The sequence below is a fragment of the Rhamphochromis longiceps genome, linkage group LG15 (genome assembly GCF_057381845.1).
Source record: "Rhamphochromis longiceps isolate RC_006_pf linkage group LG15, R_longiceps_female_GT1.1, whole genome shotgun sequence".
In the NCBI taxonomy this organism is placed as follows: domain Eukaryota; kingdom Metazoa; phylum Chordata; class Actinopteri; order Cichliformes; family Cichlidae; genus Rhamphochromis; species Rhamphochromis longiceps.
The window spans coordinates 549,729-576,698 of NC_140571.1; the positions used below are offsets into that span (position 1 = coordinate 549,729).

The following is a 26,970-nucleotide window of genomic DNA, read 5'->3' on the forward strand; positions in this document are numbered from 1 at the left end:
AAACTGAGGTGTACTGCTTTAATCTTTTTCTTATATTCAAACATCCCAGAGTTTACATGCGTGGTTGGCCAACTTCGCACTCACAGAAAGAGTCTCACTGGTCCACCTCACTTCAGATCGACGCTGGCTGTTATGTGTCCTACAATGTAAAATCAGTTTGACATCCTTGAAGCAGATTCCTGTTTTGCGCCGCTCTGCGTTGTTCCTGTTCTTTTCTATTCTGTATTCCACATTTCATATAATCTTGATTATTGAGCCTGTGCTCCAACCAAAGCTGTTTAATTGGCTGCTCTTCTAATCCGTCTCCTTGGGTCTGATTACTGGCACCAACTTAATTAGGGGGTTTTCCACTTCATTTAAAGACTAAGTGGCCTTTACCTTTTCTTTAATAGAGTAACAAGTAGGGGCCCCTGTATGGTCACACTGCAACTGAATTCGTGTGAGGTGTACAGAAACGTGTCGCAGCGGTAATGCGGTTAGATGTGCAGCCGGCTGGTGGCTGCCCGGTTGGCCGGTGAGGTGGCACGGGTCGCCTGGTGCAGCTGCTGCGGGGTTAGGGAGAGCAGCCGCTGTGGCCACATTAAAAACTGCATCACTGTTTTTTGTGACAACTGTAGATCAGCGAGCCATCAGCTCCCCCTCTCCCTCGTTTCAGGGATTTGTAGTCCTTAGCGTAGGGAACGCCGCCGCGTGTTGGAGGCCTTTGCGGGAGTGAAACTACAGTTCCCTCAGAGCTGCTCGGAGGTGTTAGTTGTCAATATGGCTGTTGTCAGACAGACAAAGCAGAGAGGCAAATAATTCGCCTCTGATTAGAAATCCTTGGAAAAGGGTCGGACAGGGCACTGTTCCCAGCTGCTTCATTGCTCGGCTGCAGTAAACGACACCGCGCCGCTTTGCTTCCGTTACAAAGTTAAATGGTTAAGTGGACGATTTGAACCCGAGGTAAGTCCTGTTACTCGGCTCTCTCGACACAGAAAGTGATGTTATTAATATCAAACGCTCGCTAGCCAGCGACGGCGGCTAACGTCAGCTAGTATCGGCGTTGGCACGGCTAGCGTTGTATGCTAATCATCGCACGAGCCCACGGCGACCCGCGTAGCCCACCTCAGGTGGCTAATCGCCCTCCGCGATGCCAGGGGGCTGTTGTCAGTGTGGATTCAGCCTCGGGGGGCAGTGAAGAAAACGAGAGCAATCCTCGAGTGTTACGGAGGGCTCGCCGTGCTGGGTAATTTTGACGTTTAGTCAGGGCGGTTTGTCCGTGTGCCGCACGGAGCGCTCGCTAACGTTAGCTTTCGGGCAAAGGGCGTGAAAGCTGGCATCAGCAGCGCTTCGCCTGCAGCGGTGAAAGGCGCGACGGATCTGTGCTCTCACTGCGGGCCAGCAAAACAAAAACACATGGAGGGGGAAGAGATGCCGCCAACTGCGGGGCGAAGCGCTTTAAGACTGGAAGCGTTTAGAAAGCTGCGCTGTCAGACAATCTTAGAGTTTGTGTTTAACGACACCGTGGCTGTGTTTTTATTTTGTTGTAGTTTTGCTGTTGGCATGACAAACACTCTCCGAGTTCGTGAACTTAGCTGCGCTGTTATCAGGGGACATCCAAGCCCGATAGGAATGCAGACAGCTCCATCTTTAGCTGCTTTAGTTACGTGCAGGGTGAACTTGCCTTCTGGGTGAATGGGTAACTTACCCACTTGATCACAGTGGGCATGAATTCAAATGTTCTTGTTTGTTTGCAGCACACATTTTTCTTTCACTTGCATGTTTAAGCTCACTAATCCAAATCCAGCGGTCTTCTGTTGTGTGCAGCCCGTCTTTCTGGGGTGTGACAGATTTTGACTCTGCTTGGTAATGATTTACAGCATTAGCAGCTCACCTTCTAAACACCAAGGACTAGTTAATGTTCACCTGTCAGCGCTGCAGAAATAATGTGCTCAGACCCAAAATGACCCTTTACTGCACGTGTCTGAAGGCCTGGTAATGGTTTATGTGCCAGTGTCCCCCCATTATTTATGATAACTTCAAATGCACTCAGAAGTCATTTATGTTTCCTCCCCCCTCCGCTCTGTCCTCCGCACAGTTTGGAGAAAGACAGATGTAGAAAAATGCCAGTGACCCCTTTTAAACCGTTTATCATATCGGCACAGGTCGGGCTGGCACAGAAGATGGAAAATCTGCCGCAGTCTGATTCCAGTTGCATTGATTTTGAGCACAGCAAATTGCTCGTGAAAAACATACAGCGTGGGTGGTGCGCAGAGCCGAGGATGTATTGTGGCTCTTAAAGAACGACAGACAGAATGTTAAGATAGCATCAGCTGTCAAGGTGACTCTGGCACTCTGTGCGTGTTGCCTGCTGCTTCCCAAAAATAGCTGATTTTTATGCCCTGCCCCTCCCCTCGCCTTTTTTTCTTTCACACTTCTGTCTCTCGCTCTTGTCTTCCTTTTCTTCTCCGCTGCCTCTTTATATTTTCTTCCTGCAGTTTTTTATTCCCCTCCCTTCCCACCCGTTTTATGCCTACTTTATCCCTCTAACTCTCCTCCGCTACCTTTATCCTCCTTCCCCATCTGTGACTGCGTTCCTTTTCACTCTTTGCTACTTAATCCTCTCATTTCCTCTGTCATCCACCATCCCCTCCACTGCCTGACTTGCTCCTCCTTTCCTTTCCTTCTCCACTTACTTTTCTAAGGATTCCTTCCTACTTTCCTCAACTTGCCCCGTCTGCATTTCCTGTTTCCTTTCCTCGGCTTGTGTTCCTCTTGTGTTTCTCAGCTTGTCTGTATTGTGTCTCATCTCAGCAGCAGCAGCAGGATGTCTGAGTTCAGCGAGGAGCCGCGCTTCACTATTGAGCAGATAGATCTGCTGCAGCGGCTGCGTCGCACCGGCATGACCAAGCAGGAGATCCTGCATGCGCTCGACACTCTGGACCGGCTGGACCGGGAGCACGGCGACAAGTTTGGCCGCCGCACCTCTTCCTCCTCCTCCTCCTCGTCCTCCTACGGCGTAGGCGGGGCCAACAGCTGCACCAACAACTCTGCCTCTAATACTACTACTACCACGTCATTCAACAATAACAACACTGCCTCGGCAACCACCACCTCTTCAGCGTCATGCAATGGCGGCGGCATCAACAGTGGCGGTGAGGGTGGAGCCGCCGATCACGCCGCCGCTGCTGCCTCTTCAACGACCTCCAAAATCTCCACAGCCACGCAGACGCAGTTCAACAGCGCCGGGGGGCTCTCGCTGTCTCCCAGCAACAGCTACGACACGTCCCCGCCTCCAGGGCCGCCGCCGCCCTCTGCCATCCTGCCGTCCCCGGTCTCGCTGGTGGCCCTGACACAGAACGGCCGCGACAGTCTAGCTGCCACCCCCAACGGAAAACTGTCTCCGCCACGCTATCCGGTGAACAGCGCTGCAGCGACGCGAGCGTTCGGGTTTGAATCTACAGAGGAAGATCTGGATATCGATGATAAGGTGGAGGAGCTGATGAGGTGAGAATGACCAGAGAAACTTTGTCGAGTCTGTTTGTAGAACTGGGAAGAATAATGCACTGCACAAAAACGTCACCAGAGGGCAGTATGTAGTAGTACCAGGCTGCTGAGCTCAGTAAGCTGTGAAAGATGGTGACGGGGAATAATACTGCGGGGTGTAAATGGTTCTTATATAGCGCTCGTCCGAGCACTCAAAGCGCTTTATACAGCTAATTCATTCACCTGTTCACCCAATCACACGCTTAAGTATCTAACATTCATACACATTCACACTCCGATGGACGCATCGGAGAGCAACATGGGGTTAGTATCTTGCCCAAGGATATTTGGCATGCAGCAGCCTGGGATCGAACCACCGACCTTCTTAGTGGCTGATCCGCTCTGCCACCTGAGCTACAGCCACCCCACACTTACTGCTAGTGAGTCACTGCTAGGATGGTGAAACTTCAAGCGGCTAGTCTGAAATAATCATCGACACGCCTCAGTCTAGTGTGGCGCTGTCCACAGTCACAGTACTTTCACAGAAAACACACGGACGACACTGAAACTGTTTCTACAACTCGATGCCTGTTTTCCTGTTGTTTTGTTCTTAAAGGTTGCAGCCGTCACTAGGTTGGGGGATTGCTTTTTATCACCAGTAAAGCTGGTAAGGTGAGGGCTAATTAGCAGGAACTTCAGTTGAAGCTTCATTGTGTGCAGCTGCTGCTAGAACTATACATGAAGCTGTAGATATCTCATGTTCATTTGTGTTCATGACCTGGGGGCTCTAAATGTAATATCCATGCTGTTGCATTTAGCTTCATGTTGCATAAAATGTCTTTGGGAAGCCTGTCTGTAGGTGATGTTACTGAACAGTGATGAAATGATTCTTGCTTCACAGCAAGAAGGCACTAGCAAAAAGTTACGGGCAGATTTAGATAAAAACCTTTGGAGGTGATTGTGATTTGGATCCAAATTTGTGTGAGAGGAACAAGATTGGACACTGAAGAAAGTATTGCAAACGTATCTGGATGCAAGTGCCCAGCTCGATGCACGTGGAGGGAATTTTCTGGCTTGGCTGATCGATACACCTCGAAGTCTGAAACAGCAGCAAGTGCAAGGTTGGTTCATCTTCTCAGGGAGTCATTTGTGATCTTCATTCTGAGGTTTATCCCACTTTGTCACTTGACTTTTACCAGTGGGACGTCGGGATGTGCGCACCGATGAGCTCATTAGTGAGCTCGTAGTGTTACTGATTGACCAAAGCTTTAGGAATCTATTTAGCTTGTTTATTTGTACAAAGCTCATTTGAGTGAACACACAGCAATTCAGCAGTGGGTTTAAAGCTGCCTGGGTCCTTCCTGTGGAGAGTCTGCATGTGTGGCTGCTCTGGTTTCCTCCTGCAGCCCAGAGTTAATTGGTAATTCTAAAATTGGCCGTAGGTGTGGACTTGAGATGGAGAGAGCGTGTAAGTGTATAGATTGGAGCCCTGTGCGAGTGTGGCTTGTTTGAATGGTCAGGACGACAACAAAAGCACTGTGGAGACGACTGTCCATAAAGCTTGAGGGCTTTTCCCCTTTAACTTTCTTTACCTCTTATATCATATTGTGATGATGATGCCCACTTGAGGGGAAATCAGGGGCTCTACAGTATGGATGTAACATGCAGCTAACAAAAAGTTGAATTTCACTCTCAAAAGCTTATTTTAGCAACATGTGGTAGCAAGGTGCTGTCGATTCCTGAGACACCCAAACATAACAGTTACTCTGAGGTGTCAGAGTTGTCCACACTCCACTATAACACGTGTTATACACAATTTAAAAAAACCTTGGTTTCTCTTAGAAGGATGTTTTCTGCTGATAGATGGAGGTAACTTCCCACAGTGGGGAGCTGTGCCTCGTTTGGCCCACAGGTGTGGGAGGGTTGTCTGTAATGGCACAAATAAGAGGGTAAAACAGGGTTAAGGGCACGGTTTCACAGTAATGGGCTCATCCAGTGACGTGTGTAAGGAGTTTCATTCATATAGACAAACGCGTCATTTTCTCCAGTTTGTGTTGTAGACTTTTGCAGTCACAGCGTCCTCAATCTGACTGTGCGGCTGCACCCGTTCCTGCGTGGTGGCCTTTCTGCCAGCGGCGCTTTAAGGCGGCATTAGAGCAGGGCGATATGACCGAAAATATTTATCACGATATACATTCGAAAATTTGTGATAACGATAAAACTGACGATATAATTGACACGAGGCAAAATACTTTACAACTCCTCAACTTTATTAGTGCAAAAAACCATCAATGTATTTTCACTTAAACAAGCAGCTGTTTTTTGCATTAAAGTTATATAAAATGTAACAGTGCAAATTCCTCGCTGACAGTTTAACCAAAAGGCATTTCCAGTGGAAACTGGCCGACATGTCCTCAGCATAACCATGTATAACATCCACAACACTTAAAAAGAGGTTATACACACGCAATACGGTAACATTATGTTGAAGCACAGCACGTATCGCTCCGCGAGGCTCCGCCTACGATAGCCGTAATGCTCCGACAATCCATCAAGCGGTGCGGCTTCGTAGCTTAGCAAAGTCGTACTGAAACATTTGACAGATTTTCGAGCACCGTGCACATAAAATCGTTTCCCGAAACACAACCAGAGTTCATACATAAGGCACACGGGATTATAAGGGGCTCTGTCAACTTTCAGAAAAATCAAAGGATGATTTTAAGTGCGCCGTATTTTCCAAACAACACGGTAATAACGACGGCCCGCTAGCATGCGCTACCAAAAATAGTGCTTTGTTGTGTATCTGACGGACGAAAGCTAAACCAGTTCCACACCAGTGAAGCTGCAGCATTTTTACAAACCAGTTCAGGTTCATCTGTTTCATTCAACGATCTGCTTTCGCTCTTCTCGTTCTGCGTCGCCGCCATGTGCGTATGTAAACCTAGGCGCTGCGCATGCGCGTTTTACCCATATTTCATTTTCTTATCGTTGCCCAACATTACATTACCGTGAACGGTATGATATAGCCCCGCCCTAGGCGGCATTCATCTAAAGCCACGAGTTTGTCTGGGATGATGGCCAGGTGCTAAACGGCCGTAAGCGTGGACTCCTAAAGCTCTTTGGCAGCCTCGTGCCAGTAAGCAGTCTGAGAGTTGAGTTTGTGGTCTTGGCAGTCATTTTCACACATCTCCACACCTGATTGTGCACACTAGTGTGTTTCCTAGTTTGTCTTCAGCTCTATTTTTGTATTGAGCTCTATATTTGTCAGTGACCAAGTCAGTTCATCGTCTGTTTATCTTCTTTACTAAAGTAATAACTGACCTGGAGGGGTTGAAGATGGCGTTCTGTTTTTTAAGGTCGTATGTGTGTGAAAGCGTCTCTTTTACACTGTGTCGACTGTTTGCACGTCGCTGCTCGCTTCACTGAAAAGATGAAATGACAGGGAGAAACAGGTTGCTTTGAGCGGATCTCACAGTGAAGGAAAGTAGAAGTATATGGAGACGAGGCATTCACTGCCAGGACTGGTGCTTCCTGTGTCCTTGCATCGTTCCCTCCTCGGTGTGCGCTCCTCACCGCGGTCGACACATAAACAGACTTTTATTCTGCGCTGATGTTAGCCGGGAAATAAATCAAATGATTTTTTTATTGATAAGGATAGAAGGCCAGTGAGGTGCAGAGCCTTTTCTCCTTTAAGGTTAAAAATAAAAACCCAGGCTGTAGGTTACATATATTCAAACACAAACCCTTTAGAGCCCACCATAGACCCAAGTCTGCCAGAGCTTATCTTTATATTTTTACATGCTGTAGTGCAGGGCTCGCAAAATCGCTAGCCCGACGTCCCGGGGCTAGTGATTTTTCCAGTCGGGCTACCAAAATCTATCTCTGCCCTGCCCGTCGGGCTATCGTAGGAAGGAAAAATATATGTCAATGCTTTTGCATTCTTTCGGAAATGTAGCTGGGTAATTATGTCATTGGCATCGGTGAGCCACTGTCAATATGTGACATATTGAAATCGCGTTTGAATTTGCGCTTGTTTTTTTGCTTTCACTTTGCAATCGCGCGAACTGTGTATAGAGAGCGACAGCACTGATCTGTGAGTGATGATAATTTGTGCACCAATTCCTCTGACATCATCTTATCAATCGTTAGCTTACTATGCAAACATGACAAGTGAAATCTCCCGCAGCTTAAACATAGCCATAAAAACTGCGGCCTGGGACAGGCTGAATGCATATAACTCCTCATATTTCAAATGCAAAAGAAATATTGTGCTAGCTTATGTGGTTGCAATTCTACCGGCATTTAAAAATAGTTGTGCAAAACGGAGCGTGCACGCTTCGATAGGCCTTGAAGGGTTAAAGCTATCTGGATGTGTCTATGCACTGGAAACTCTGCACACACAAAAAGCCTTGTACACGTGGGTTTCCATGTGCTTCTTGCTTTCTAGGAAAAGGATTCATGTTGAAAGATTTCAAATATCCGTTACCAGAATTAAAAATGTTCTTAAAAAAAAATCTCTTGTTACACAAATTTACCTTCACTTGGAGATTTTAGAAAAATGGAGGTGGAGAGGGCAGAGGCAGCAGTTCATGTGTCTCATCTACTACATCTACTCTTATTTTACAGTTTGTTCATACAAAATGTTTTCATGGTGAAGTCTGAAGTATTTGCGAGCAGCATTATCTAGAAATGTTTTTGAGCCAAATGTCTGATATGATTTCAGGAACCTGGAATTTCAAAAGTGAAGCTAAAGTTTGACACAATCGTCTGAAAAATGGACGGCACAGACAGGAGCTCCTCGTTCTCTCGCATTTGATGCAAAACCGTTTCTGTTTGCATCCGTAACACTAATGATTCTTCATGCTGCACGATCTGTCTCGTGCACCGGAGCTGTTGTATCTGATCTCACTGAGTCAAAGGTGGTTTAGTCTGAAGGCTGAGCGTTTTGCTTACACAGATTACGTTTTCATACCACGTTCAGTATGAGCATGCACCACTGTAACAGCACAGCTACAGACCAGTAGTCCTTGGACGAATCCTGGACGTTATACGCTTGTCTCACAGAGATGCAGCATATAGACCGTTACACATGTACTAAGAAGCGTGTTGGACGGGGCTGTGACGTGTGGATGGGCCCAGGCACCGTGGGCCCTTCTATTTCTGGGGCTTTTCACGTGACGTCGCCCTGTTGACAAAGTCTGTCGCTCACAGACTGACAGACACACCTGCCGACGTACTCCAGATCTGTTCGGGGACCCATTTTGTGATCATCTCACACACACAGTGAAAGCAGCAGCAGCAGCGTCATCACGACTGCTGCATGTGCCCTACATTATCTGGCAGTGCTGTTCGTTCCAGCACAGAGGAAGTGGAAATGTTTTAGCTGCATCACATACACCAAAGTTGTTGTCCTCCTCGTTAATCCACAGCATTTCAAAGGCTGCCCTGGGAAACAGGAGCCAGTCATATTTGGACTTTTTACTTTTTCTGAGCCAAGCCATCTCTGCATCTTTCCCCAGCTTGAATATGAGAGTGCTGCGCTTGTCTTCATGCAGCCTAGCCTGCCGGGGTTAACGCAGACCGTGAAACTTTGCAGTTTAGTCCCATCTAAATGACCTCCCTGACTCGGGCATTTGCTCTGCTGTCGTGAAACTTGCCTTTCCAGCTCCCGTCACTTTGACATCTGACTTGAGGAAATGTTTTGCTGTAGCAGCGCGCCCGTCTGCAGTTCAGCTGCGACACAAATGCAGATCTGTTGCCAGATTCTTACTATGAAGATGGGGACTAAAGAGATCCGGTTTTAAGATAAGATAACCTTTATTAGTCCCACACGTTTAATACCGGATAAAGAGAGGGCAGCGTTCTGGTCTCTCCTTAGGAGCAGAGCACGTGATGGATGAGAGTTTTGGCTCGTCCCCTGCGTCGCCCACAAAGACGTGCATCCTGTGAGGCTTCAGAGCAACCCGAGCCGGCACAGAGGCACTTTTGTCGGGACGATGCACATCGTCAGAAAAGGGAACCGCTCGAGTTCAAGCTGATCTCCTGTAAGAGGGAAGAGAGAACAAGCTTTGTGTTGTGCACCTCTGGAAACATTACATGAAACTGCATTTAGTAACATTCAGCTTGGTTAGGTTTTGAGAGCAGAGGCTCAGAAGTTTTTCAGGCCCATTGACAGGTAAAGTGTTCATAATCTATTAAAGTGTGCGTGTTAGCGCCTCGTCTCTTCCTCCTCTAAGCACTTCACACATGCGCTGTCTCCTCCTACTGCTGTGCTGTCCCGCTGCCTTCAGCTGCCCTGTGTGAACTGTACGAGTAAGAATAGGCTCCGTCGTCAGCGACCGGCCCGCTGCTCACTCGCGCTGCCTCTGCATTAGATTACGCGTCCTTTTTAGAACGACCGAGAAGTTAAGTAGCGTTCAAAAGCCCTCGTCTGCTGCAGGGCTCTCCAGCTTCTCGCTCGGCAGGACTGCGGGGGCGTGACACGAGGTCTCAGCCTGTCCGCGGTCCACGGTGCCCTTTCCCTTTTTTCTCACTTTCAAAGTGCACACTTGCTTCTCTGCAGGAGTTTGGCCTTTGAGTTGGCACCCAAAACATCCCCCCCTCTCCTCCCCAGTCTCGTAGCTTGTACAGCAGCTCGTGCTACATTGATTCACTGGTGTCGATACAAGCAGCGTTTTTTTCTTCAGGCTCTAATTTTAGCCCGCGCCGTGAGAGGCTGGCGTGGATGATATTGATGCTGGATGTCAAAGAGTCGTGACGCATTTTCATTTCACAAATATGCCAAACAGAGTGCTTAGGACTTTGATGCGATTTCCATTTTGACTGTGTGAGCCTGGGATAGCGGCTGGTTCAAAGGCTGCTGTGATTGTGGGGTGGGGGGCGGGGGGCGGGGGGCAGGGAGGGCGCCTGCTGGAAACGCTGTCGTGTAAAAAACCTGAATGCACTTTCAGATTCAGACACGTGTTCAGTCTGTGCTAGACGGGAATGAAGCTGAGACAGAGTGTGCGCGCGCGTGTGCATGCGCGCGTGTGCATGCGCGCGTGTGCATGCGCGCGTGTGCATGCGCGCGTGTGCGTGCGTGCGTGCGTGTGTGTGTGTGTGTGTGTGGGAGGGGAATGGGCTTGATGCCAGAAAGCAGGGTGGGTACACTGTGACTGCACATCCTGCGTTCCTGCGAGTCTCTGCATGCTTTATATATATTTATTTTCCTGCTGCTGTGAAGTCAGATAGCGGACACATGCCCTTTTAAATGCATTTTGAAAATATAGATTACTGGATTGCGGCTCGGCTCTCAGAGCCGCTGCCTTCATGTTCGTTTGAAATGCAATGCTGATTACGTGGGCGCTATAAAAGATGGGGAAGCCACGGTACATGCTGTCGACGTGCAGGCCAGAGCAAAGAGGAGCTGCGGTTTCGTAGGTTGGCCGTGAATAGGTGCAATAAAGAAACGCATCGAATCATCATGAACGTGTTATTGTGCAGAAAACCAGACGAATGGCTTTTTCCAAATGAGAATGAATTGGTGACAAAAGCATTAAACATGTATGCATTTGCCCTTTTAAGCTGGGTAATTATGCAGCAGGTTGCCTGTGTAATGGCACAACAATGAAAGCTGTAATTCACTTCATATATTTTTTACAGCTGTCTAGCAGCCAGACGTTGCCCCAGCTTCCCAAATGTGTAATAATGAAGCTGTTTTCTTTGCATTTCTGCCACCTGTGTCGAGCTGCAGGTTATGAAGATCTCTGTGTGCTCTGTGTTTGCAGGAGGGACAGCAGTCTGGTGAAAGAGGAGATCAAAGCCTTCCTGGGGAACAGGAGGATCTCTCAGGCAGTGGTGGCACAAGTTACCGGTTAGTAGCTGACACGCTCAGCCACGTCACTCGCATCAGCCGTTTCCTGTTGCCATGCCACGTTCGCTCCTCCTCACTTTTGACATTGGCGTTTGAGGAACTTTGTGTTATTGTGAAAAGCTTGTGTCCTGACCCCGAAGACATCGTAGACTTGGGCTGCCCCCTAAACACTGACAAAGCGCCTGATTTCACGCATCTGTCAGTGGACCTTTTTTGTGTGTCTGCATCATCTCACACATAACAACACAAGATCATTTTTGCACGTCGAGCTGTTTCTCACAGATTGGCGGGGTGTTCTTGAATTCATTATGAAGCGAGTCTGTTCGTCGGTTTCTTCTTTGAAAGTTGATACGCTTCCTCTCATCCTCCACATGAACTGAACGTCTTGTTCAGCAGTCGTTGTCCTGAGTTCAGTGCATGAACCAGATTTGCACCTGCTGCAGGATCTCAGTGGTGACCCTGCAGTGCTGCTGCTGCTGTGCAGTGGAGCTGGAGTCTGAGCGCAGCATCAGAAGCTTGTGGATCCTGAGCCTGCACACAGCTGTTTAGCTGCAGCTGGAAGGAGAGCGAGGGCCTTTTCACACCCATGGTTTGGTTTCTCCTTACACAGGAAAATGTTTGTGAACTCATCAACACGTGAGAATATTTAGTCCTCTTATTGGCCAGATGTGCCTGAGAAACAAAGTGAATATAGGAGGAAGGTGTTCTGGGTTGGTGGAGAACATGGAGAATTTTACATTAATTTCATGGCTGCGAGCCAGAACTTTGCACGCCCACCCTTTGGCATCCCAAAATGCAAAGGATACAAGACTACGGGAAGGAACTTAAATTTCCACCTCAGATCGAGGTCGCATCACGTTCACACTACAAATAAAAAGTTCATTCTGCGGTTCCGGTCGTGGTTCCTACCACACGACCGGAACCGCAGCTGGATCGTGGGTTTGCCAAAACACTCGGCCGACACTGAAGCGCAGCACAGGAGTGTGTAAACTGACCGGGGCAGTGTTTGCATGCCCACGGACCAAATTACTAAAGGCCCAGTGTCACAGGCCTAGTTTGAGATCAGTTTGCATTGAAGACACGCGGGTGCCTGTGTTCACTAACTAAAAGCTGAGCAGTAGTAAAACTTGCAAACGGGAAACAGAACTTTTGCACCACATGTTTCACAACACGTGGTGCAAAAGGCGCCACACAAAGGGTTTTAAAATCACGTTTGTCCCCAAAAACAGCATGACGCTTCATATTGAGCAGAGGCAGCTGAAGGCCAGTCGGTGCTCTGACATGAGGCGAGCTGAGGCTGTACGGGCGAAGCTTGGGCCAGTTGTTCTCAGGTCAGGTTTAAGGTGGAGTGCAAAGAAAGGCTGCTTTGTTACCAACAAGTCACCTGTATAATTCTGAACTCTGTATTACAGTTGACCCGTAGAAGAACACCCCTGTGCTGTTGCACACATTGTGGGTTTGTTTTTGTTTTTCTGCAGGTATTAAAGTCACACAAAGGAATGTAACTAACATTACTCAATAACCAAACAGGTGCTGCAAAATAAGGCCAGAAACCGTGGCATTTAAAAAGTCGTACAGCTCAAACTCAGACCCAGCTTCCAGCAGCATTTGACTGATAAGTGATGGAGGAAGACAGAAAGTCTGAACTTATGTGAGAGGAAACGCCGTGTGGTCCTTTTCCTATTCTGCTCTGTGTCTGTTGAACTCTTCCAGTGCTTGTCTACACTTTGTGCTCTGTGCAAAAACCACTGTGATGTAATTTGATGTGTGGCTGCTTTCCAGGCATCAGTCAGAGCAGGATCTCCCATTGGCTGCTGCAGCACGGCTCCGACCTGAGCGAGCAGAAGAAGAGGGCTTTCTACCGCTGGTACACGCTGGAGAAAACCACACCAGGTACATCTGGCTTGATTAACTGGCACAATATGTTTTGGCGCTTTGCCCTCATTCGACAGTTGGCAGTTGAGAGTACGTGATAGTGGGGGAAGGCGTGACCCTGCAGTTTGTGTGTGTCGCTCAGTGGAAGCAAATCGGAGACGATCTCCCCTCCGTATAAGATCTGCTAGTCACATGCTTTGAATCTTTTGCGCCAACCGAATCTCGAAAACGTCCGTCTTAGCGATGCACACGTACACGAATAGCACATTTGACTGCGGCTGTTGCTTAGCAGCACACTGTCTTGTTAATTTGTCATTTCTGCAGCAGTTATGAAGGATCAAAGCAAACGGAAAGGCTGTTTCACCTCCACCGAGGTAAGAAACGAGGAGAGCAGAGTAGAGTCAGCACAAACACAGCCTAAGTTGATGAGAGTCGGGGAGGAGCAGCCGACTAGGAAATGAATAAATAATTGTTTTGTCCTGAGCATCCTTCACTCAGAAGGCAGCAGAGCGGCAAAGCAGAATGAAGATGGAAGAAGAAACCTCGCAGTGAGCTCCGCACCAGTGTGGATGCCCCGTCGTCGCCTTCCACGTGACATCGCTGCATTGTTACAAGCCGTTCGGTCATTGCACTGGAGATCGGTTCACCGCCACCACTCTAGTCTGAGGTCTCCATTTGGCTTTGATTGGTGGGACAAGGTGGGAGGGGCCAAAGTTTTCTGTTGCTGATGAAGCCATAGTGTCAATCTTGGTGAGAAGTCTCGAGGTGCACCTTTCCTGTTTAAAACTTAAAGACCATTGAACAAGAACAAATCTCTTTACTGAAAACAGGGGTCTCAAACTCGCGGCCTGGGGGCCACTTGTGGCCCACGTCACCCCTACTTGCTCACTGTGTACACTTCTGTCTGCGTATACGAACACGGTGGGAGCAGAAGTGCTGCTACGTGGGTTACTTTGGTCGTTCGATGAAAGGCTTCACTTAGTTCAAATCTGCGCTCACGTTTGTTTGTTTTACAATATTTGAAGTTTAAAAACACAAACACTGCTTTCTGTTTGTTTTGCAGTAGAACAGCAGAGTGGCCCTCAGCTTGTTTACGTTTGACAACCTCGTTTAAAGTGTTGAAAAAACAGTTTCGTGTTTGGCCTCGTGGCTTTAAGCAGAGCTACAAATTAGCCTGGGTTCCCACAGTTGTTGCCAGTGCTAATGGGAACAAAAGGTATGTGTATTTATGTGGACAAATGTCTCCCAGCATATGTCCCAGTTAATTGTTTTCTTCAAAGCTTGTTTCATGAGTCGGTCCCAACAGCAAAGACGTAAAGATAGCAGCAGAGTTTGCCTCTCTGAGCTCAGCATGGAGGCAAAGAAAACTCGCTGCCTCCACTGTTAAATGTTGCTGTGATAATAAAGTAGTGAACATCTTCTGGTATTTGCAGAAATGTTAAATGTTAACAAAAACAGTTTGAAAACTCGGAGGTGCTCTAAGAAAAGTGGAAGAAGAGCTCCAACAAGAAGGGACTACAGGAAGTGACCCGGTGATCAACTAGGAAAGTAAGAATCTGCATCCAACTCGAGTAACTTGTAGCTGTGTAGCATCAGATTCAAGGTAGGACTGCAGTACGAGAGGCATGAAGGTTTCCTGTGTCGTCCTAACTGATGACTCTGTCACTTCTTCCATATTACAGTGTTTTGATCACTATATTATGGAATCTACTCACTTAGAGCTCAGCGGCAGTTAAAGATGTGACTTTATTGTGTTAGATAAAGAAATGTTGGAACCAATGACGTTTGTTTTAGAGAAATGTGGCTGTCAGCAGAACGACAACGGTAGAAATCTAGAAATCACTACTACACCAAAAATGTTTCCAAATTATGTAAAGATTTAGGATTTACCTCTTAGCTCTTGACCTTCAGTGAGGTCATCTTAAATTATCCAGGTGTTTGACTGTCACGATGTCTTGGATTGGAAGCCTGTTGTAACGGCGACTAACTGTCCCAAACTGAAGAGAAAAAAACTATTTGTTGTTATCAAGTAACTTTGGGTTTGCTGCTGTGTGCACGGTCATCCTGACTCCACACTGTAAAGGGTTAACAGGCGAAACGAGAGGCCGGCGCGTCCTTCAGATCCGGCGTGTGTTTTCTGTACCGCCCTATAGCCAGGCAGCAGACGTCCCACGCCCTGTTCTCTGCAGCATGTTCCTCGGTGGAGCCCCGCCAACACCATCAGCTCTGGAAACTGCTCCAAGCTATTTATGGCCAGACTGAGCCCGACCGAGCCCAGCACCCCCCCACGCACGCACCTGCGTCGCTGCTGCAGAGAAAACTGACTCCTCGTTCATGGCTTTCTGATAAACCGGCACCGGCCAGGTGATCCGGTTCGGCCTTGTTAAATGTCCGAGCTTTCAGTGTAACGTGGCGAGGTTTACAAGAGAGCTCGCTCGGTTTCTTTTCTGCTGCGATCGTTACCTGAGCTGACGCGAGTTTGGTGTCCTCAGCATAACTAGTTATCAGCATAACTCGTGAGATTACCAAAAGACGATGTCGCTTGGTTTTTCACGAAGGACTCGGGGCTCTGGCTGCCAGAGCGACCACGGTCCTCGCGCCATCACATCTCTGCGCTGCTGTTCTGTCCTTCTGTCACTTGTGCTTCCAAACCACAGCGACACCTGCAGACTTGTTGACTCTGAGTAATCCTCCTGCTGCAGGTGCCACTCTGAACATGCGACCAGCTCCGTTACCTCTGGAGGAAATGGAGTGGAGGCAAACCCCGCCCCCCCTCACCACCGCCCCCGGCACCTTCCGCCTGCGTCGGGGAAGCCGCTTCACTTGGAGAAAAGAGTGCCTGGCTGTGATGGAGAGGTGAGGTCCAGAGGAAGTGTGCAGAGATGATAGATGGTAGGAGCGCTTCATAACGTCGCTCTTATTTCCTCCAGGAGTCAAACGGTGCAGCCAGCAAAGCCTCGCACGCACTCAGCTGCACCACGTGCACGACAAACAGCAGCCGCTCCAGTTTGTTGACATCGTCCTTGTGAAATTAATTTAATCACTGTGGCTCTTGTGCTATTTATAGCTACTTCAACGACAACCAGTATCCAGATGAGGCCAAAAGGGAGGAGATAGCAAACGCCTGCAATGCTGTTATCCAGAAACCAGGTAAACCAGCAGGTGCACGAAGCTGCACACGTGTTGTTAACTGTAATGAGTGATGGCTTTGTTTGCTGGCTACAGAACTGCGTCTGCGTGGTGCAGATATTGAAGCAGCTGTGAAACGCATCGTGTGAAATCTGTGCTCAGATTGACACAAACAGTCACTTGGACTTGAGGACGGCGTGACGTTATGAATGTGCTCGTTTTGAGCCGTAATTCATAATTATGACAACATTTGACACAAATGTCTTAAAGCATAAAATGACAACATCAAGACAAGTCGTATCCAAACGTGGCCACACTCGGAGTATTCTTCTTCTTCCTCATCCCAAATAAAAGGTTTCAAATATGGTGATGCTGTGTTTGTATGTTTCCTCCAGGGAAGAAGCTGTCTGATCTGGAGAGGGTCACTTCTCTGAAAGTTTACAACTGGTTTGCCAATCGTCGCAAAGAGATCAAGAGACGTGCCAACATTGGTAATGTAGCTCTGTTTAAATTACAAACTGTTAATGAAATGTGTGTTACTGTGTCCCTGCCATGACCTCTGCAGGGGGCTGGCAGTGAGGAGGACGGCTGTAGCTCGGAGGACTTTCAAACTGCTCCAGCCAAACTCGGGTTCTTTAGATATGCCGGCAGTAGAAACATTTTTTTATCAGTGCGTTTATTTATTCTTTCAGATGTTTGAGCTTTTTCACATTTTGTCAGAAGCATTTTAATCAGTGATGCGAGATTTTAGTAGTATGGTTTCTTTAGTGAAGCTTTGGATGAGCCTCCTGCTCATTGGGGTTTCCGCTCTAATCCGGTCTGGACTTTGGTCACTGCAGCTTGACTTTATTTCCTCACTCTTCTGTCATTGGCTAGGTTCGCTGACGTCCCTGGGGTCGCCGTGTGACCCAGCGTGGGTCGAGCTTTGGCTGTCGGACTGATGATGGGCAGCAGCAGTTGCTTCTTTCCTGATTGGCATTGTGTCGCCTGAATGCTCCAGACTTGCAAACTAACAACACTTGTGCTTTTATAGATGTGCTCACACTGCTGTTGATCAGCACCTGGCTGCTGCTTACCGTCCTCGTTACGATGGAGGCAGTAAGGCTGCACTCGCACGCTGCTTCTGCTTTGGGGCTTAGTGTGCAGTTCTGTGGTTGATTTCCATTATGACCTTATATGTAAAACCTTGGAATTAGAAGACGGCGTGTTTCCTTCTTAGCGTGACGGCAGCTGTTCAACAGTGTAACGGTGAATTCGATCTGTCACATATTTGTCAGCCACTTGTAATCTGTTAAAACTTTGTGTCTGGGCCTTCGCTTGCTGTTGCAACTATAATAAATACAGGTTAAAGAGGTAGGGATGTTGGTTGCATTAAAGTATACGTAGAAATACAGTTTATAAGTAAGGTGTAATGTCCATGGGTGTTGGCAGTGCAGTTATCCTCCAATCAGGGTGGAGGTAGGGCATGTCTGACAGCCTGTGGGTAAAAAGTCTGTTCGTCCTCGTCTTGATCTTAAGACCCTTCGTCTTAAGTTGTCTCAGCCAAATATTTGCAGTATTACTTCACTGCTTTCAGCTGTTTACTTCATCCTTACAGCAGCCTTTTACTGACTACTTTCAGACAGGTTCTTTTACTTTGGAGCATCGTTTCTTTCAGATGTATCGGGGCTTCTGTACAACCTCTCGTTGTGTCGCTGGCTTACAGTCACTGCTCTCATGTTTTGTAGTATTGTCAGTGATGCATCATAAGTCTAACGAGCCATCCTCTTTCTCCAAGAAGCCACAATCCTGGAGAGCCACGGGATAGACGTCCAGAGTCCAGGGGGACACTCCAACAGCGACGACATCGACGGGAACGACTTCTCGGAGCAGGTAGTGCAGGATGAACATGTGATCGTACTGAGAAAAGACGGAGCAGCTTTCTGTCTTCCAGCTTTGTTTTCATAATTGATCAACAACAAGCACGAAGCTGCGAGCTTCTCTTGTTAGTGAGCTGTGATCTTTTCTTTTATATGCTGCTCATTTCAGCTTTGTTGACTGTTCTGTCTAATTGGTCTCTGTCTCGTTAGTGTTAATAATCCCAACACGCAGCTTGCAGTGCACCCTGAATATACAAAGCACTTCAAGTTCTGTGCATGATTGAAACTTGAAAGGCGTCAGTGAGCAAATGTTCGTGCCCTCGTTTTGTCCTGTTACCAATGGAAACATGTCTGCTTTACCTGAACACACCAGCTTACTTATGATTGCTCAACATGCAAATCTCAAGCAACAAGGTTACATTTCAAAATATACGCTGCGGCTCCAGCGTTTTAGAACAGCCCGATTTGTCCAGTAATTTATTGCAGTTGAAGTCATTCGGTCCAGTGAACAGCTTGAACTGGTACAAAGGTAAGTGGTGAAACACCACAGGTTTAAAACAAATGATCCCAAAACTGAAACACAATGTCCGTTTCAGAACGATACAAAAAGACCTTTTTCAGGGAACAACATGGGTTAACTGTTTGAAGCTGCAGTAAAGGAGGTTGATACGGCCTTGAAAGCTGCTGCTCCAACTTTCCTGGATCACTTCAGCCCCTCTGCCTGTAGTGTTGGAGCACACTGTGGTACCAGACCCTGGACAGCATCAGCTGAGCAGTATTGTACTGCAGAAAGTGTTGGCACAGAAATGGTGAGAAAAAGGGAATTAACCGTGGAAGAGACACAGACCGCCACAGAAAAGTAGGAACGTCACAGTGTGAGTCCAGTTTCCTTCAGCATCAAAGTCACTCAGAAACAAAGTGTGACAGGAAGATGTCTGCAGAGCCAAAGACACGCCTGAGTCAGAGGACAGCAGCCGGTGTGATGGGCGGCTCACTGCATCCTTGAGCAGAACCGTTTTCATCATTTAAGGAATGTTTCTAAACTCGGACTAATGGTGTCCAAAGCTGAACTTGAGATGATTATCCATGCTTTTATTTCTTGACGTTTAGACTCTGTAATGGTCTTTTTACTTGTTTTAATCAGCTTTAAATCATCTTCAGACTGTGCAGAAATATGCAGCACGACTTTTAACAGGCACCAAGCGAAGATCTCATATCACTCCAGTTTTGGCCTCCCTTCACTGGTTGACTGTAAGTTTTAGGTTTTAGTTTTAACCTTTAGGGTCCTACATGGTCAGGCTCCCCAGTACATATCTGCCCTGCTGAAACGCCATTCTGCTTCCTGAGCTCTGAGGTCATCAGATCAGAGACTGTTGGTGGCCCCACGCACTCGATTTAAAACTCGTGGTGATCGGCCTTTCAGCCAGTGCAGCACTCCCACTGGTTTTATTATTTATGTTTTTGATTCTGTTAAAAAGCAGCTGAAGACATTTTTATATCGGCAAGCTTCTAATTAATTGGTTCTATTTTACTGTTTCACATTGTTATTTGTCGTATTTCCATTCTTTTCATCTTCTTTGTTGTAAAGCACTTTGTGATTTTTATCTGCGAGAAGCGCTATATAAATACATTTTACTTACTCACAGCACAGCAGCTTCAGGCACAGAGTCATCGTGGTCATAGTAAGTCTCAGTTTCAGCTGTGAGGAGAGGACGGGCTGCAGCAAGAAAGCCATCAGCAGGACGTCAGAATAAGACAGAGGCTTGGTTCCACAGTGAGTGCCATCACCCGGCTGTTTGCTGATCCAGGGTCGGTGACTCGCACAGAGTGAGAGGCACCCTGAGCAAAACAGCTACCGCAGCATCCTGCAGCACCGTGCAGGACCCTCTGGTGTGGACCCAGTCTGTCAGGAGTTCATCCTACAGCAGGATAATGACCCAAACATCAGTCCAAGAACTACCTCAGGAAAACAGAACAAGATGGTGAGCTTGAAAACATGGAGTGTGCAGCACAGTCTCCAGACTGAAACCCCACCGAGCTGGTTTGAACTGGACAGAAGAGCGAAAGCAACGCAGCCTACAGGGTCCACATTCATGGGAACTTCTGCTACAGATATGGGAGAAGATTTGATTTCTGTTGTAGCCAGAATGCGACGGCTGTTCTGCTGTTATATCTGCCAAAGGAGACACTTTGGTCTATAAACTGATTCCATGATTTCTTTAACTCCAATCGTTTCTGTCAGAGTGCAATGAGACATTCAACTGCAGGATTTTCACAATAAAAGGCTGGAAAAGTCGGAGTTCTAAAACGTTTGACCGGTAGTGTGAATGTGTTTCTCCTGTGAGTAGGGATGGGTATCGATAAGATTTTCACGATTCCGATTCCATTTTCGATTCTGTTTAACGATTCGATTCTTTATCGATTCTTTTTACAAAGGAGGACACTGAGGTCGATTAGCTCAGAACTTTGTTTTATATCTTCTCTTTGAACAAGAGAGACATTTAGGAGTAACATGGCCTTACAAACCCAACAGTGAGATCTTAAGAGATCCAGCCTGCGGCTCTTCAATGGGGTGTCACAGGGTCCCCAGGAAAAACATTGTTATTGCTACAGAAGAATATTTATTATTATTTTACATTTACAAAGTATAACATAAATTATTCTGTAGCAATTACACAACAGTAATGTCCCTGCCTACAATTAAACACATTCACTTACTGAAAATCATCTGCTGTGGCAAACGGCTGCAAGCCTTTGACCACAAACTGAGTCTCTGCTCGGTGACATTCGTCTATCCTGCCTGAAAGGAGATGCTACCGGTAGACTGCAGCGAGAGCTGCCAGCATCTGAGCCAGACTCTGTCTCTCTCATCATGGTCACTAAATGCACAGTAATGGCAGGTTTGTAATAAGACAGATCGCGCTAACATAATATGCACTGTTGTTGATTATTTACCTGCCGCATTAACGGGAGAGGACGTGCAAACGTTACCGCTGCTGCTGGGTTGAGATTCACGAGTCGAGCGGAATTAAAAACACGACATTCATTTAAGGTCATCGCGTGTTTGTGAGCAAATGCTTTTGCATATTCGTAGTGTTTCCTCCCTTAAATGAAATCTCTACTTTGCAAGTATTGCAAGTTGCCCTGTTGTCATCCGTTCTTGTAAAGTATAACCAAAGTTTTGAGCGTTTGAGCCGCCGTGTTTCCTGCCAGGTAAATGACGCTCCGCAACGTGGCGACGTCATTCGGGGCGACTGGAATCGATAAGGGAATCGTTTGCAAAAATGGCAAACGATCCCAAGGAATTGAAACAGTGGGAACCGGTTCTCAACAAGAACCGGGTTTCGATACCCATCCCTACCTGTGAAGCACCGCTTGCTGTAACAGTGAAAGAGAAGAAGTCATTGTGCAGATTTTACAGTGCTTCTCGCTCTTCAGATGACCTGCTAGCTAACGCAGTAACTCTTTGTTGGAATACCTCCAGGCCTGTGACCTCCCCTATTTTGACAAAAGACCTCTCAGCCGACCTTTTGGCCTTTATCGCCTGGAGCCCACCTCGCCCACACAGGTATCCCACACACAGCAACACGCTGAGACGCTGATGTTTGTTACCATAGATTAGTGGATTGGATTTGGATTGAGTGAATCATCAGCCTTTGTCACGAGTTTCCCTTTTGTGTACCTTTGTGTGTGCGTGTGCAGCACAGCTGTAAATGAGGCCAAAGCAGAGCCACATTTGCATCAGACTGAGGTTAAAGAGGTCCCTCCATGTCCACAGTGCTCTCTCACATTTCTGATGAATATAGTAATCAGATTTCATGTCACTGAAAAGTTGATGACTTGCTCGATGTCACTGATTTTCAGGCTCTTGTCACGCCAGCGTGTTCTTAACATCCAAACGAAGCTTTTGCAGTAGACGTGGTTCATCGTCTGACTGCAGCTGCGCTGTTTTACACTCTTCAAACGTCCGTGTATCAGCCCTGCATTAACCTGACGTGAAAACATGAACATTTATTGTTGAAGCTTTGAAATATTCATTTTTTACAGTTAAACCTTTAATGGTCAACAGCAGCGGTCTAAATCACAGACCCCTCTGAAATCACAGTGACTGGTTTGACCGAGAAACACAAACTACATTTCACAAACTACAATCGATTAGTATTGATTGATTATTGTATTGAGCCGAATTGTTTTCACATAATACACACAGCAGAATCCTTGAATGAAGCTGACGGTGATATTAATGTGGGGATCTTCTCTGGATCAGCACGTTGCTGAGTGACAGAAGGATGAGGTGTTGTAGACGATCCCTGCGTGTGATCAACCACATTAAACAAACCGTGAATTTGAATCCAGCTCTCAGCGTAGTTCACTGCACTGGCTTCGTGTCCATTTACACGGGCATCTGCCTTCAGAGAGTGAAGGATCGTGGGTCCCAGCACAGACATGATTGCATGAAGTCCTTCCAAACAAAAGCAAACATTTAGCCCGACAGGGGCGACGCTGTGCATCAGTAGCTGAGTGGTTGAACAGTGGGCTTGGACGAGTTCACCACAAAGGGGAAAGGTTAAAACAGCAGCATGAGAAGCACAGACAGCAGCTGCAGCGTTGCCCTGTTTCACTTTGCTCATGCACAAACTCTTCGTCTTGGATCCTCAGCAGGGGCCGAGCTGAAGAGGCAACAACAGCCCTAACACGAAAGAGGAGCCCACAGAGCAGGTGTGGTCTAACAGTGCACAGCTGCAGCTGCACGTGATGATGACGTGCAAAGGGTAGCACAGGACCTGGGTGGTCCCTGGTATGGGTGGGGGTGTGGCTGACAAAGCTAAAGTGTCACAGTTACCAGGAAATGAAGGGTTTCTGTCCACTAAAATGAAAGCTGGGGCTTAGTGAGCTGTGGATCAGTGCTGTAGTGTGCTGAGGGGGGGACACGTGGGGTCAAATGCATGCAGTTTCTGTCATAGTTCAGTTTTGTGCACACTAACTCAAATTGGCAAAGCTGTGAGTGCAGTGTGTTGCTGTTAGCGTGACCGTGTGGAGACTCTAGACTCTCTGTAGTCAGTGTCAGGCTGCAGACATGAACGTTACCTCCTAACTGGGGATGGGCACCTCAAGCAAAAACACCAGGCTTTCCTCAGAGAGCCACTACTGTCACCTTGTGGTAGACGTATCCCATTACATGCTTTACTTACTTAAATACTTTTTTTTTTTTTTTGTCTTTTTAAATGATTTCCTTTAACATGTCAAAAGCACGTGTTCTTTCCTTACCTCTGATGTAGAGACATTCTGTTTCCTGTCATGACCTTTGTCCTTGATGTTCCTCCCAATGCTCCTCCCTCTCCCAGGACGACAGCGCAGCGCACAGCGAGCACCAGGACCCCATCTCTCTGGCTGTGGAGATGGCTGCCGTCAACCACACCATCCTGGCCCTGTCCAGAACCGGAGGGGGGCCCAACGACATCAAGACGGAGTCCCTGGAGGACGAATGAACTGCACAGGACCTGGGATGGAGGAAGGGGACGAGAGAAGGGAGTGTAATAGATGGAGTTGGGGGACTGAAAAGAGACCAAAGTAATGCTACTTAGTAAAGCTTCATCATCTGCTCCTCAGCCAGCCCCTTACCAACTCTCCCTTCTCTCCTGGCCTCCCCCTTCCTCTTCCCTCCTCAGAGTAATCCTTGTCAACAGTAATTACCCCCAACCCCGCTCCACCTTACTCCATATATTGACACAGCTGGCAGAAATGGGTGACTGTAGGCCCTGTGATCTCTGTGGAAATGAGCCACAGAAGAAAAGGCGGCTCCCGCAAACCCCTCTAAACGGCGGCTCTTGTCCGGGAGTGTGAACTCTCTCTTCCCCTCAGTACAGGATACCTCTTCTTTCCTTACCTCGTCCTTGCTCCCCTTCTACTTCCCTCTCCAGCCTGGTCGTCTGAGCCGATCCTCAGTCTATCTCACCTCAACGTCAACCTCAGAAAAGTAATGTGTACTGTATATATATTATATACATGTTTTATACATATATATGTATATACATATATATGTATATGGTTCTTATGGTTCTCAGTCTCACTCACCTCATGGTGTGCTACCTATCTACCTACTTACCTGACCCTCAGATTCACCTTATCATTGTGCAATTCATCAGAAGAGCAACCTCTGGCCTAACATCTCGGGAAAAACGGAAGTCAGTCAGCAAAAATGATATCAGAGCTGCGCTGACACTCTTCTCCTCTGTCCATTCCTCAGTAGAATAAATGGCTTTCGGTTTCCTTGCAGTAGAGCTGCTAGGTTGGATAGAAACGTATCTGAACTTTCTGTAGTAGCCTTACGTTCACGCAGACAGACGTTGTTTTTTGCAAGCAGGTTTTCATACAACAGGGATGGGGACTGTGAATCACTGCACTACGAAACATGTTCAGCACACACTGACGATGGCAAACGGTATCAAGGTTTCTATCCAACAGCAGCAGCAGTGATTCGAGGTTCCTTACTTGCTCTTCCTCTGGTTCTAGGCCAAACAGCAACTGGACGTAGTCATTTCTGCTCCCTGTGACACTATTGTTAAGTACTAAAGACTATGAGGATCAAGCTGCGGTCAATGTGATAATCGAGCAAACTTTGTAAGCTATCTAATAAGACGAGTTATGCTTTGTTTGAAACATCATCCATGCCAAAGGAAAAGAGAGACGCTAAGCTAATACTGATCTGAAAACAGTGTTAAAGTCCATCCAAAGTTATTTATACCAACTCCTTTGGCCTACGCAGGTTTATTTCTTGACTCAGTATAGGCATGACACTACAGCAGGTCTGTGTCAGTAAAGGTAAGTTTTAGCAACCAGGCATACAATGATAAAATACCCTGAAGCTTTTTACTACTTCTGTGACGCTGCCTCGTTATAATAGTAATGTGCTTTTTCTAATATCAGAGAGGTCAAATTAGATCAAGTCCACAGTGAAAATGGTTACAAATATCAGAAACATGTTCGAGGCTTCTTTCATCTCTGTAGCCTCAGACAAAAACTTGCCATTTCAAAGGGAATCAGAGTCACCGACTACTAAAGAGGTGATTTTTCCTTTTTTTGCCCTGATGGAAGGATCTCCAAAACCATCTCTTACTGAATATCACTATGTTGTGAGGTGGGTTGTTCTTATTCAGTGCTGGGGGACTCGACTGTTTATTTTCTGTATTATTTTGTTTGAAGCAGTTATTTCTATATGCCAGATATGTCCTAGCACAAAGTGGAGCTAGAAGCTAGGTTTGCTCAGCTTAGCCACAGGACAGAAGCATCAAGGCCAGCTTTGTCTAACGGGAACAAACCAAATGTCTAAAGTTTATTCTTGAACATGTGACTTGCGGCTTTTCTCTGTGGCTACTTGTGGATCCTTTAACTCCGGCTTGAATTAACTGAAAACTAGCGTTAGCATTGACTGTTAGCTTAAAACACAATAATTTTTCTATTTATTTTTTTTTTACGTTTTTTCGTGATTTATGTGTTTTAATCAGTAAAAAAAAAAAAAACGTCAACCAAGTGCACATTTTTTCCCTTTTGTAAAAAGCCTGACTTTCTGCTCAGCTAAGTTAAGCTAGCTTCTAGCATTAGCTCCGTACAGTCGTGACAACAATTTTTTAATTACATTCCCCACGAAGTCAGAGTCCCTGCATTAGCGATGGTTTTGGAGAAAGAAAAGAATATTCTACGAAGCGGGATTAAACTAAACAGTCTGCCAGAAATTTAATGCCGGTCCTCAAGTTTGTGATAGTTTGATTTGGCTGTTGGTGATCATGCACCAAATAAGCTCACAGGTTTAATACTGCGGTTAATGTCTGGTTCCTGCTTGTACACCAACTTCCAGTCCTCAGCTGTAGTCTAGTAAAGCTTGATTTAATTGTACTGCTTCAGTAAGTTCAAAGCTGCAATACAGTGGCTCTCAACTGGGACCTGTGTTTGAAAAAGAAAGAGCTCTCAGCTAAAAACAGTATGTATTTATACTCATTTTTATGGTATTGTACAAAAACAAATGTTTTGAAATGAATCATGCTTTTTTTTTCTAATTATTTTTCTCTTTTTTTAAATTCTCATTATTTGACTGTTTTGCTCATCCCTTTATTTGACTGAACAGCAGTCTTCCCGTTTGTATTGGACATAGTAAGCTACTTTATGAAAAATAAACCATGATGCACCTTAATGAAAATTAGTATTAACTAAAATTAGTATTTAACTAAGTATTGATGTTAACTAAACTTTACATGTAACCTTTAACAAAAAGTCCAATTTCCAATATATGATGGGGAAAGAAGAGAAATTCAAGTAGAGCTGCTTCATTCTAAACTAAAGCCCCAGTATGTGCCAGTCTCTTTGGTAAATAGCACCACACCAAACTCCCTGGTAAAATCTCCAGTTTCTGATTTGAACCAGCGCACGTGTAAACCGTGCACCCGTTTTTGACTCGGACAGATTGAAGCATTCATTGAACTGAGAGCGTGTCTCTTTAAACTACTTGAAATGATCACTTTTTTTTTTCCTTCTAAAGAGTTTGGGGGGGAGTTTGGCGTGATGTTCCCCTACAAAACATGCTGCGTATTAGAACTGGTGAAATTAGCATGCATTCAGAGATTATTCCCACTATGAGACACTTTTAAATGAACTGCCTTTGACTTTGAGAGATGCCGTGGCCCAGTTAGCAAGTACAAGTTTTAATCCGCTAGTATTTTTGCATGAACATTGAAGCTTGACAGAAAAGTTCATGGGGTGGATGAAAGAACCCTCAGGTGCTCACAAAGTAGATTG

At 46.5% G+C, this 26,970-nt stretch overlaps 1 protein-coding gene across 9 annotated transcripts; it reads left to right on the top strand.

The window, feature by feature from the left end:
- Positions 1-491: 491 nt before the first annotated feature.
- hmbox1b (homeobox containing 1 b) lies at positions 492-26,854 on the top strand. 9 transcript variants are annotated; one of them, XM_085381835.1, is made up of 10 exons: positions 495-942; positions 2,797-3,486; positions 11,232-11,317; positions 13,100-13,210; positions 15,895-16,048; positions 16,260-16,342; positions 16,717-16,812; positions 18,099-18,193; positions 21,665-21,748; positions 23,526-26,854. In XM_085381835.1, exons 2-10 carry the CDS (start codon positions 2,807-2,809, stop codon positions 23,667-23,669), a joined length of 1,533 nt encoding a protein of 510 aa, XP_085237961.1. In that variant the 5' UTR covers positions 495-942; positions 2,797-2,806; the 3' UTR covers positions 23,670-26,854. The 9 variants fall into 9 exon arrangements, with proteins under 9 accessions (XP_085237966.1, XP_085237967.1, XP_085237963.1 ...); XM_085381834.1 differs by having other exon boundaries at positions 496-942; positions 2,794-3,486; XM_085381836.1 differs by having other exon boundaries at positions 496-942; positions 2,794-3,486; positions 18,102-18,193.
- Positions 26,855-26,970: the final 116 nt, after the last annotated feature.

Coding starts and splice junctions, on each gene's coding strand:
- hmbox1b (XM_085381842.1), top strand. CDS start 1,062: ATGCTAATCATCGCACGAGCCCACGGCGACCCGCGTAGCCCACCTCAG. Junction 13,211..15,894: donor GCTGGAGAAAACCACACCAG/GTACATCTGGCT, acceptor CTCCTGCTGCAG/GTGCCACTCTGAACATGCGA. Junction 18,194..21,664: donor GGAACGACTTCTCGGAGCAG/GTAGTGCAGGAT, acceptor GAATACCTCCAG/GCCTGTGACCTCCCCTATTT.